This window comes from Balaenoptera physalus, assembly GCF_965194825.1.
Source record: "Balaenoptera physalus genome assembly, chromosome: 19".
NCBI classification, from domain to species: domain Eukaryota; kingdom Metazoa; phylum Chordata; class Mammalia; order Artiodactyla; family Balaenopteridae; genus Balaenoptera; species Balaenoptera physalus.
In genome coordinates, this window is record NC_138900.1 from 11,973,748 (window position 1) to 11,985,947 (window position 12,200).

At 61.1% G+C, this 12,200-nt stretch overlaps 1 protein-coding gene across 1 annotated transcript; it reads right to left on the reverse strand.

Moving 5' to 3' along the window:
• Nucleotides 1–2,950: 2,950 nt before the first annotated feature.
• On the reverse strand, nt 2,951–10,563 carry ERF (ETS2 repressor factor). The gene is made up of 4 exons (XM_082438757.1): nt 10,391–10,563; nt 5,742–5,976; nt 5,248–5,363; nt 2,951–5,141 (listed from the first exon to the last, which is right to left on the reverse strand). The coding sequence occupies exons 1-4, from the start codon at nt 10,410–10,412 to the stop codon at nt 3,838–3,840; spliced, it is 1,677 nt and encodes a 558-aa protein (XP_082294883.1). The 5' UTR covers nt 10,413–10,563; the 3' UTR covers nt 2,951–3,837.
• Between the last annotated feature and the right edge of the window lie 1,637 nt (nt 10,564–12,200).

Genomic DNA, 12,200 nt, shown 5'->3' on the forward strand with positions numbered 1-12,200 from the left:
AATTTTTCTTGAACCCCCATTAAGCTTTTTGCATCCTCACGCTTCCTAAATCACAGGATCCTGAAAGGCCCAAAAGAAGGAAGCCGGCTGCTAGGAGTAGCCTTGGGTTTTGTGCACGCATTATATCGCCCCACTTATCGATTCATACCCGGAAGGACAGTAGCCCCAAAGCGCGCTGGGAAACAGAGTTCGTGTGTGTGTGTGTGTGTGTGTGTGTGTGTGTGTGTGTGTGTGTGTGTGTGTGTGTGTGTGTGTGTGTGTGTGTGTGTGTGTGTGTGTGTGTGTGTGTGTGTGTGTGTGTGTGTGTGTGTGTGTGTGTGTGTGTGTGTCCCGGAAGTACTTGGAACTAGAATGAAATCACCCTCCGCCCCTCCTGCCTTGTGGAATGATGGGAAATGGAGTCTCTAGACTTCACTTTAATCAGATCCTGTGATCACACTAATTGTCCTGTCCTTTCTGAAGCCTGAAGGAAGTCTCGTCCACTCGGTCTGTAACTGACCGCAATTCCCAGCGGACACAAACCCCTGGGGTAGGACAGACGGTAGCGCTAAAGCCTTGTCAAACTGCATTAACCAGAAGGCAAAGCGCAGTCACACTTCCGCTCTCTTCTCAATGAAGGAGGCTGCATCACGCACAGCCCAGAGCGGGTACTTCTGGGAATTGTAGTAGTTTCTCAGTCAAACAGTGTCTGCTGCCCTCTGGCGGCGGCTCGGAGTCCACAAGCAAAACTTCGAGTCAAGCCCCAAAGCCTAGGGAATCCTAAACTGGACCAAGAAGGTCTGCAAGGGCAGAAGAGCAGGGCGGAATAGCGGCGGTTACTTAATGGCCAGAACCCGTGGGACATGCGCAGTGGGCCGCGCGTGGGCAACCGCCAGAGGGGATTGGGGTCCGTCGGAGTCTGAGGGTGTCAGTCTGAGGGAATCTTACCTGAGTGTCTGTACGAGCTGAGAACGTTTGTTGAGGGGTGCTAGAGCGGGTTGTAAGTGGCTATGAGGGGCCTATGGGTGTCTGGAGGTGCTCAGGGGAGTCTTTGAAGAGGTGAACTGGTCTTCCTGGAGACCAGTGAAGTCAGAGAGGACTTGGGGTGTCTGTAAAAGGTCTGTGGGAAACTGTGAGAAACTACTGGTGACTGAGGGGATCTCTGAGGGATGGTTGAGAAGCATAAGGAAGGACCTTTGGGGGACTGTGGGAGTACTGGAGATTATCGGTAAGAAGAGGGTCTCTCATGGGATGAATTAATTGGTGAAATGTCTTGAGATCTATAAAGGGCTTTATACTTGGTTATCAGAGATCCCGGAGGATGTGGAAGGGAGCAAGGGTATGGTCTTGCAGAAACTGTGAATAGATTTAGGTGGGTCATTAAAGATTAGAGGAGCCTCTGGAATTTTCAAGACCAGATGCCACCTGTGACATCCCACTCAGCCAGAATTTGGGGCAGGAAGTCTGCTTGGGCTGTGGAATAACCTGGAGAGCAGTTCTGGAGCTGAGTGCTTTTGAGTCCACGATAGACCCGGTTTAGAGGTGCTTTGAGGGCGCTAGAATCAGGTGCTGAGACTACTAGTCAGGGTCTTCCCTCCTGCCTCCAATGATGACAGCCCTCTTTCTCCATCACACCACCACCACCACCAACTCAGCTGCATCTATGTTGCCAGGAGACAGGCCTCATCCCAACTTCCAGAAATAGCCCAGTGGCCCCCACCCTAAGGGAGTGACTTACATCACCCAGGAGAGGGAGCAGTTGCCCATAGGCTGCCACGAGAGCCTCAGTTTCCTGCCAGTACCCCAGCCCTGGATCCTCTCTTCGCTGCCAGCGGGCATCATTTGGGACCACCCACCCTGGGCTGGCATGAAATGAGGATGAAATGAGAGTGGGTAGGAGTTTCCAGCTCCTTCCCCCTCAGAGTTACACAGGGTGATGTTTCACGGGGAAGCCAGTCCAACAGGCCCTGAGCCCTCAATTCTCACTCTATCTCTTAGCAGCTGTGTGGCCTTGGGGAACTCCTTCCCCTCTCTGGGCCTCCAGCACCTCACCTGCACTGAACGGGTTGCGCTGTCTCTAAGGGCACCTCCAGCTTGGATTCCTCCTCCTGATTCTTTCATCTCTGATTCAAGCTCTCCAACTTGGGCTTCTAGCCTTATGAGCTCACCTCTTAGATCCTATGATCTTGAGATCCTGGTCTAGGTCCAATGTCCTGGCTTTAGGAGGAGAACTCAGTTGTTGAAAGAACATGGGCTTCAGAGACAGACTTCACTTAAAGTCCTAGCTGGGCTTAAGGTCTTGGGCAAGTGATTTAAGTGAGCCGCTTGCCCCTACCTTGCTGGATGTTGGAGATAAAGCGCTGCACCTCCCAACTAGGTACCTGGCATACAGTAGGTCAATCAATAATAGCAACTATGATGAAGCCAGTCCCTTCTTAACTTGCTGATGGAGAGTGTTTCCATGGTTTGATGAGAAGATCACTAAGGTACCTTGCAAGGTCTACATTTCAACAGCCAGCAAGCCTGTTGCCAAAGGACTCCCAGATTAGCTCATAAGCGCATCTAAGGAGAGTGACGTGTGGGAGAACACCAGAGGTGCACAAAAGGAGCTCCATGGAGGCATGGCTAGGAATTCAGAGAGGAAAGACGTTGTAGGCAGGAGAGCAAGGGCCATGGCGTGGTGTTGAAGAGCCTAAGGGGCTCCCAAGGAGGAGCAGATCCCCCATGGAAGAGGGGAGCAGTCAGAGGGCCAGAGCATGCCTGAGATGTTCATCATCAGGCCCAGGGGTTAAGTGCCACCCAAGGTCAGGAGTTCATTTCCCAGGCCTGGATTTGCCCCGTTCAGATGGGGTTAGGCCCTCTGGCCATAGGTCCATTTGGGGGTCCAGTCTAGGTCCCTGTCCTTAAGAACCAAGCAAAGGCTGTTGCCCTGCAGTGGCTGCACCCAGCACCCAGGACAGATCACTGCATCCAAAGGTCCAAAGTTTTATTGTTTTGAATACATTCTCCAGCAGCCCCCAACTTCCCTCCCCCCAACCCTCCGTCCCCAATACAGAATAAGGCTTGACCACAGACCCCCAGCCCAGGGGCCCCAGCTGGGAGGCAGAGGGGGCTTCCAGTTTGGTTTCAGGGCACCCCCTTCCCACCTGCCTGCCTACGGGCTAGTCCTAGGAGCAGCTGGGGGTGAAGGGGTTGTACTGGCGCTGGGGTGGGAAGTAGGAGAGGGATAGCAGGCACTTGTAGAGATTTGTGGCCTATGGGCGGCACCCCTCACCCTCCTCCACCCCCAACCTCCCCCCAACAGAATTTTTGGTTCAGGTTCATCATAAAACGTTCCTCCCTCCTCTGCTGCAACCCTGTGGGGGGGTATGAGAAACCCAGGCACTCATGGCCCCTGGAGGGGCAGGGAAGGCAGGATCGGGGCTGAGGATGGCCGGGGGTGGAAAGGGAGAGAGGTACAGGAGGCAGAGAACAGGGAGGGAGACAAGGCTTTACTTCCTAAGCGATTGTAATAAAAAAGTTCCTGGGCTTTGAGGCCAGAGCCTCAGTTCAAATATAAATTCCCCAGAATGGAGGTGGCCCCCTTAACTCCCCCCTCCCCCCTACCACTCTGCCCAGAGCTTAGAAACCCATAGAGACAGGGGACAGCCCCCAGCCCTGGGCACCCACCCACCCTCACCATTAAAAAAAAAAAAGAAATTAAAAGTTTCATACAAAACATGAGGGAGGGGAAAGGGAGGAGGCAGGGAAGAGACGAGAAAGCTGCCCTCACCTCCAGGGAATGGGGGGGGGGTTAAGGCAGCAAAAGAGGCGGGGGGGGGGGTGGTGGAGGGAACGGGGGTCCCCTGCCCACAGCCCTCAGGAATCTCGATGCTCCAGAGAGAGCTGGGCGGTAGCGTGCTGGAGGTCAGAACTCACCCGCCTTGGGGTGAGGGGCCCCCCGGCCTCCCCAGGCCCCTCCCCACGCACCTTCTTGTCCTCTCCCTCATCCTCGAGGCCCCCAGTGGGGCCCCCACCCCCCTCCAGGCGACAGTCTTCACTCCAGCGCCGTTTAAAGCGCAACTTGAGGGGCATGCATTGGGCTGCCCCGGGTGCCTCGCCGGGGTCGGGCTTTGGGGGTGCAGGGGGGGCACGAGGCGTCTTGAACACTTCCCCGTCTTCCTCATCCTCGTCACTGATGTCAGTCACCTCCACCTCCTCTGACTCGCCTTCTGAGATAGGCTCCACCTTGATCTGGGGAGGGGGCGGGGGGGGGGCGGGGGGGGCCAGCGCCCCGGCCCCCTCGGCCAGCCCGCCTGCGCTGCCACCGCCACCGAGGGCACCGCCACTGCCCTTGTCAGCGCCCGCCAGAGCCTTCTCCCCAGCCGCCCGCTGCCGGCGTCCCAGTGGGGGCGGCTGGAGCTTAAACTTGAATGGAGAGGAGGAGGAAGAAGAGGAGGACGAGGCTGAGGAGGGGACTGGCGGGGTCTCAGGTGCCATGGGCGGCAGCGGGCACTTGTCAGCGCGCTGGGGCTGCGGCACCACCAGCCCAGGGTAGTGCAGGAAGGCGCGGGGGCTGAGGTGGTAGTTGTAGACGCTTTGGGTGTGGGCCTGCAGGTACCGTTTCATGTCCTCAGGGCTGAAGGAGAAGTGGGAGCCTCCCCCCGAGCCGCTGGGGCCCCCGCCACCACTGGGGTACATAGGGCTCAGCGTGGGTGAGGGAGTGTAGGCCAGGTGGGTGGGTGTCATGGGCAGAGCCGGTGAGAGCTGAGGGGGCAGCAGGGAGCCAGGCCCGGCTAGAGGCGACACAGGGAAAGGGCTGAGGGGCTCAGGGCCACCCCGGGGCCGGGGGTAGACACGGAAGACACCAGGGTCATGGGGCAGGCGGGCCAGTGGGGGCCCGCGGAAGGCACCCAGCTCCGGGGGGCCAGGCGGTCGGGCCCGGGGGTCCTCTCCCAGTGGCTCTTCCAGCTCTGACGTGCCATCGCTACAGTCACTGACAGAGCCTCGGCCCAGGCGTCGGGCCACCACAGCCGAGAAGAGGGAGGATGAGGACGAAGAGCAGGCCGGTGGTGAGCGGGGGTCCTCGGTGGGAGACAGCACCTCGGAGGGCGTCGAGGGAGGGAAGCGGAAGTGGCTGCCGCCTGTCGGCACTGGCGGGGCGCTCTGGGGCACCGCACCCCCTGGCGGGAGAGGGGAGACACAATGTCAAGGCCCCCAGCCTCGCCTGGACATTCAGACAGACCCTGTCCTCCCTCTGAGGCCATGCTTACCAGCCCTTGTACTCACCAGCCAACCCCACATCGATGAAAGGGTAATTAACCAGCACCAGTTTGTTGAAGTTGAACTTGTAGGTGAACCGTTTCCCCTTAGTCTTATGCAGAATACGTTTGTTGTAATAATAGCTGTGGATGTAGAAACACCATCGGACGGTCAGTCACATGGGACCCAAGTCCAGACCCCGTACCTTGACACGTGTGAGAGCTGCTCGCAAAGGGCGACCGAGAAACATGGGCCACCCGAGAGAAATCAAGGTCCAGAGGGTGGAGACCAGCTCTCCCCTCAGTTCTGGGGCCAGACTAGAGGCCACATCCCTGGCTGTATTCTCTCCTCAGGACACCTCGGTGTGACAAATGGTCTCAGAGAGGGGCTGGGACTTGCCCAAGGTCACACAGCTGCGATATGGACCCGGAAGGCAAACCCAAAGCCTATTCCCATGGGCCAGGGGCTCCCAACCAGTGGGGGGCTGTCCACATCTGCCCAGGGGCATCTGCCCTCCTCACCGCAGGGCCCGGCTCAGCTTGTCATAATTCATCTGGGGCTTGCACTTGCGGACACCCCAGAGCCGAGCCACCTCGTCGGGGTCCTTGATGACGAATTCCCCGTAGTCCCCCTGCCAGGCGATGACACCCTGGTACTCCTCCTTCCGCAGCAGCTCCAGGATAAAGTGCCACAGCTGGATCTGCCTCGAGCCGGGGGATGACTCCGGCTTGTAGGCCCAATCCGGGAAGGCAAACCCTGGGGACAGGAGGCAGGGGTGCGGCCCCGGGTCAGGGCGCCAAGTCTGGGGCCCTGGGGCCCATCCCAGGGTCCACCCCCTACCCCGCCCTTAACGTGGGGAAATCCGTCTACCCCTGCCAAGCCAGGACCTGGTTAGAGGGAGACAGTGTGTGTCTGTCTGTGTGTGAGGGGGGCTAGACAGGAGCTGGGGGGAGGGGAAGCTGGAGCCTGCTCCAGCGACACCGGGAGAAACAGGAAACCGTCGGCGGCGGGTCCCGGGGCCAGTGCCAGGGGGCCAGGCACCAAGCCAGGCCGGCGGGCAAGGCTGCCAGTGGGGGAGGGGCAGGAAGGGGCACACGTGGCCAGACGGGTTGGGGCTAGCCCCCCCCAGCCCACCCGCACTCCCGTTCAGGGTCAGTCACTACCACGCCGCCCCCCCTGCCCCCCCCGACCTTCTCTGTTCCCCTCCTAGGAACGTACACTGTCTCCCTCCCGAGACCTACCGGAGCCCTTACTCCCACCCTAGGCCCCGAGAGGAGGATTTTTTTTTTCTTAAAAGGACCAGGAGGGGTGGGGTGGCTGGTTGACGATGAGGTCAGCGCTTGCACACACAGAGGCTTCTGTCTTCCCTGGAGAGTGAAACCCAGACTGTCTGAGAGAGCGCCCCCCCCGCCCCCCCATCAAGCCCTGGACCCTCTGTGCTGCACTGCCCTACCCAGACCCGGGCGCACGGACCCAACCTGGCTGGAGGGCCTCAAGACTGAACAGGCACCGCTCACTGTAGCCTGCTCCCCCTCCTGCCTTCTCATCCTCAGCTTCTTCCCTGCCCACCTACCTACCCGCCCCCAGCATTAACCTTGGGTAGAGGTTGGTGGTGGGCTGGCTGGTCCCTAGAGGTGGTGGGCAGCCTGGGGGGGAGGGTTGGGGGGGCTGTGGTTGTTGTCATTTCCCAAACCCCCGGGTAATCAGGGGTCATCAATAATTCAGCACTAGGCAGCCGGTAATGGAGGGGCGGGAGGAGGGAAAGGGAGGAAGAGAAGGGGGGAGGCAAGACAGAAGTCCTGGTGCCACTAGAGGGAGAAGGCCAAGGTGGACAGCTAAGGATGGGCGGGGTCCCAAGTCCCAATCAGGCTGCAAGGGTCAGCCTCCCTCCCCTGGCCCTGCTCACACCCCAGCTCAAGCAGGTACCAACCAGGCCTGGGGCAACATGGAACCTCCCCCAAAGACTCCACCCAAGTCTGGAATCCAACAGGGGATCCTTCCCCATGGGGACCCAGGGGATCAGCAGTTCCTATTCCCACAGGGGCCACTCCCTCTAAATCAGAGGCGACTCTAACCTCTACTGGGACCCAGCTCCCTGACCCCTGGCCTTGGGGAGACTGGGATGGCCGGCATTCCCCACCTGGTCCCTGCCTCATTCAGAAATTCCAGCCTCAAACCAGACCCTCAGGGCTCCAGGGATATGACCATATGACCTCCAGCTGGTCACAGACCCAGGGTACTGTACCAGCAGCCCCTGCTCCATTCAGAAGTGACAGCCCCTGACAACACCTTCCATGGACCCCAGCATCCACAGCCCCATCCCTCTCTTGGGAATCCAGGCGTTCACCCCTTTACGCTCACCCTGCCAGAGAACCCAGGTCCCAGGGTCTTGTTGAGGGCCCAGAGGTCCCTGGGAACCCAAGAGTCCGCCCGCTCCATGTACCCTCCAACCTCCTCCAAACTCCTGTCTCCCTTCAGGGCACCAAGCTTCGCGCTCCCCCCCACCTAAACCCCAATCTGGCTCTCCGACTCGGGGTGGGGGCCGAAGCCCCTGAGACATCAGTCTAGAGCTGGGGTGTGTACTGATTTCCACCCTCCCCCCAAAATTAAAGCCACCCTTCCCAGCCCACCCGCCCCAGCCTCCTTGTCCCGGTAACCAGGCAACGTGTGTGCAGCGACAGTCCTGGGAGCGGGGGAGCAGGAGGCTAAAAATAAACTTTGCAGAAGAGAAGGAGTGAGAGAGACTACATGCAACACAAAGGGAAGGGAGGTGGGGGGCTCTGGAAAGGCCTCAAGCTGCATTCCGGGGGCTGACCCAGGCCCCCTAGTTAAGCCCCCTCCCTGAACAAACCACCTCCCAGGCCAGAACCCTGGCTCCCACTCGTGGCAAGGGCCCTCCCTATTCCCAGGCCCACCCCAAAGCCAGCTTTCCTCATCGGACATGGCATACATGAGGGCCTGTTCCCAGCTTTGGGGGGAGAAGGAAGATGAGGGGTGACGTCAGGGTGTCTCAATGGGGCTCTGTTCCCCAGGCTTTGGAGCCAGGAGCCAGGCACGGGCAAGGGGAGCATGTGTGTGTGTGTGTTGTGTATGGGTCCACGTGCTTAAAACAGGGAACCACCCGGCCCGCACCAAGAAAGCTTGGGGGTGCAGGACCTCTGGAGCATGGGGGTACAGCGAGGCAGAGACAGAGCAGCTGACACTGAGAGAAGAGCTGAGGACATTGCCAGACAGGGTGGAGAAGAGGCAGCAGACAGGAAGGACTGGGATGGCGGGGTCCCAGAAGGCACACCTGGGTCCCACGGAGGCGGGGTAGGGAATCTCTCAGACAGACTGTGGAAACCTGGGAGGGGGGGTTTGCAGAATTATTGGGCGCCCCTCAAATTCACATAACTGCCCAAACTTTTTTTAAAAGGACTCTGGGGGTCGGAAGGGAGGGGTAGTGGTAGAGGAAGAACACGCCGGCCTCCTGGGGGGCCCCGCCACCTCCCCCAGTCCAGGCAGCCTTCGGTGGCGCCAGAGCCGGGAAGAAAACAGGAAGTGGGAAACAGCCGCGGCAGAGGAGAGAGGGGCCGGGATGGAGGATCGGATGGAGGGGCGCGCAGCGGCCAGCCAGGAGGCAGATGGACCCATGGACCGACTGGGAGACCAGTACAGGCCCCCGCCCCTTCCCCCAGCCAGAGAACCCACACGGCGCGGCCCCAAGACTGGGTTGGGGGAGCGGCCCAGCCGGTCCCACCAGGCGAAGGCCCGTAGCAGGGAGGGAAGACGAGGCGGGGTTGTCTGGGTGCCTCGGCCCCCTCCTCCGGCGAGGGGAGGCTCCTGATGCCCCCAAGGCCCAGCGGCCCTGGAGCCTTTGGGAGCCAGAGTATGTGGGACGCACGTGACTGACCCTACTGCACTCCGAACCCCTGCCCCACGCCCAGCCCCCTCCTAGGCCCCAATCCCCAGGCGCCGGAGCCCGGCTCGGAGCCCTTTAAGAGCCGCCCCCACCCGCCGAGCGACGGGGGGGCGGGGTGGGTGGGCCGGTCGGGGCACACACCCTCACACAGGAGCCCTAGCCGCGGCCGCCGCCGGGGGAAGGAAACAAGTTTGAACAGCGGCGCCCGGCCCCCTTCCCCCTCCCCCGTCCCCGCCCCGGGCCGGATTCCGACGGGGTAGACGGGCAGGGGGCGGCTGGGACCCCTCCCCCAGCGCGCTCGGGCGCAAAGTCCAGCCAGCGAGAGCCCGGGGGCGGCGGGGGAGGGGAAGGGGGAAAGTCCGAGGGGGGGGTTAATCCTGCTGCCCCCCGCCCGCCGACCGGGGCGGGGGAGGGGAACCTTGGCCCCTTAAGGAGGAGCAAGTTGGCGGGGAAGAGGGGGGAGGAGGGAAGAGACGGCCGGTTGAAAGAGAAGAGCTGGATGAGGGAGGGGAGCGGGGGGGGGGAGCCTCCGCGTCCACCCCCACCTTCCCCACCCTCCCCAACCCCGGGTCCCCGGAGGCGAGAGAGGAGGGTTCCCAGGTCTCTCCCGAGCGACCTTAAAGCCGCGCGTTCTAAGGTCGGAAACAAAAAGTTCCTTTTTCGAACGTTCGGGCTGCGCTTTGGAACTTTGCGACTCGGCGCGGGCGGGGGAGCGAGGAGCCGGCGGAGACGGGCGGGGGAGGGGCGGTGCAGCCCGGTCCCCGAGCCCCGGGCTCCCCACTCACGCCCTCCTCCTAGAGGCCATCCTGTATCCCCCTCTAAGCCGGTGCGGGGCACGCATCGCGGTGAAGGTCACGGGCCGGACCGCGCAGCGCGGAACCTGGGATAGCGGGCCCTGTGGACAGCCCCCCCCGCACACACACACCCCGCACACGTCCCGGCCCCCAGAGTGCAACGTGACAGAGCGGAGGGGAGGAACCCAGCCACCCCCGTGATCCCGGGAGTAAGGGAGAGCCCAGCTTTCGGGGTCCAGGCAAGGAGAGAACCAGGACTCGCAGCACCCATACCACTGCGCCCAGAGGCAGGAATTGGGGGTCCGGTGCACACCCCCGCTCGCGCCGCAAGAAGCAACAGGTCTGGAGTGATTGGGGGTCCCCCGGAACTGGGGATCACTCGGGCTCCCCCAGAACCCTTCAGCCCCCCCAAAGTTTCTCCGCCTGGTTTCCCGGGGCAACAAGTCTCCCCCACACGTGCTGCCCCCGCCCCCACCTGTGTCCGCCGGGGTCTTCATGCTGGGGGGCCCGGGGCGAGGCGCCCCGACTCCGGGCCGCAGCTCCCGGCGCCCGCGCTGCCCCGTCCCGTCCCGAGCCCGTCGGGCCGCCCTCGCCGATTCACCCGGCCTCGCCTCTCAGAGCCTCTCCCCTCCCCGCCGCCGCCTCCCGGGTTAATATCGCACTCCGGGGCCGGGACGCCCACGCCCCCCGGCCGGCGACGTCACCGCCGCGTCGCCATGGAGACACTGCGCCCGCCCCCTCCCCGCGCACTCACTCACACACACACACACACACACACTCGTCGGCGCGCAGCCACTGAGGACCGGCCGGCTCTAGGCTTAAAGGGGCCGCGCGACGGGGGAGGAGGGAAGGAGGGGGTTGGGGTGGGATGGGGTCCGGGAGGTCATGACCCTTCTCTGAGGCTCCAAGTCTGAAGATAACTTAAGTCCTCAGGACTCGCGACCTGCCGCCCCTCCTCCTCTCCTGCCCACTGCGGGGTCCAGATTTTCTTTGGAAGCCTGTAAGAGGGGTTGGGGGGTACCTTCTGATGAGTGTCAGAAACTTTTGTGAGGAGGAGTATGGACCTTTTGGGAGGAGGCAGAATTTTCTCTGCAGGGGGGCCGGGTCAGGACCTTGGAGGATGATCCAGACCACAGCATTTCCCAGGCTGGGCTCACCATGTCCCCCCACCAACAACCCTGAGCCTGAATGGGGGCAGCTGTCCAGGGGTGGGGTGGAATGGGTGGGAGGTATTTCCCAGCATCGGAAATAGGGAGGCGGCTGTGCCCTCCGTTCCTCCAGGGATGGGGTCTTGGCCTTCCAGATAGCCCCAGTCCCAACTGGGGAGGAAGTGACCAGAGAGAATGCACACGGGAGCCCGCCCCCCCATCCCCAGACTGCAGCTGTCCTGGGGACACGGCTGGCGCCGGAGGTACCCCCACCTCCACCTCCAGGGCAGGGGGTTCCGGGGATGGGGTCAGGATGCGAGGGGGTGAGCAAAGTCGGAACAAATGTGCTCCCAAAGGGGCACTGGGGGGTCGCCAGGAGAGAGGAAGGCAGGGCTTAAGGATGAAGGCCAGCGCGTAGGGCAGTGTTAAGTCTGTTCTCTGCAGCTGGGAGGAATGGATGGAGCCTGAGGCTTTGGGAAACAGGAAATCAGCAATGATCAGATGGCCAACAGTCGAGGGCAAATAGAAGCTATATTCACAGGCTGATCCTGGAAACAGAGTCTCAGAAAAGACTCTGAGGTACCAAAGGAAACGAAGTGGGGAGGGTGGGGGGAGATGCTCAGAGAGAGTGAAATCAAGAAGATAGGGAGAGACGAACAGGCCACAGAGAGGGAAGGCCTGAAGGGTCCGGCTCTGGGTGCTTAGGGCTTCAAGCCCAGCCTCTGTTGCTGGGTTCCTAGCGGCGTTAGAGCAGAACCTCACCAGTGCCTCAGAAGTCTCAGGCCTCTTCCTCAGGGAGACCAAGGCCTCCTGGGAAGCATCACCCTCCTGGGGAATTATGTAACCTTGCCTACGGACAGTGCAGCTCCCCCACGGATATTGTAACCCTCTGGGAGCAGTGTGGTCCAGCCATGATAATCATCATCATTGTTATTATAACAGCTCCCTCCCCAATTGCTAACGCTCATGATGTGCCAGGCACTGGGCCAAACATTGTCGGGACATCTTCTCATTTAATCCTCACAAAACCCCAAAGAAGGGAATTTCTATTGTTAGCCCCATTTACAGATTAAGAAAATGAGGCTCAGGAAGTGTTGGAGCCAGGATTCAAACCCAACGTACCCAATTCAAAATCAC

What these genes read in the sequence shown, in the direction of transcription:
- ERF (XM_082438757.1), bottom strand. Translation starts at nt 10,412, where the DNA reads ATGAAGACCCCGGCGGACACAG. An exon ending in GAAGACCCCGGCGGACACAG is followed by an intron (nt 5,977 to 10,390) that starts GTGGGGGCGGGG and finishes TCCTGTCCCCAG; the next exon opens with GGTTTGCCTTCCCGGATTGG. An exon ending in AAGCTGAGCCGGGCCCTGCG is followed by an intron (nt 5,364 to 5,741) that starts GTGAGGAGGGCA and finishes CTACATCCACAG; the next exon opens with CTATTATTACAACAAACGTA.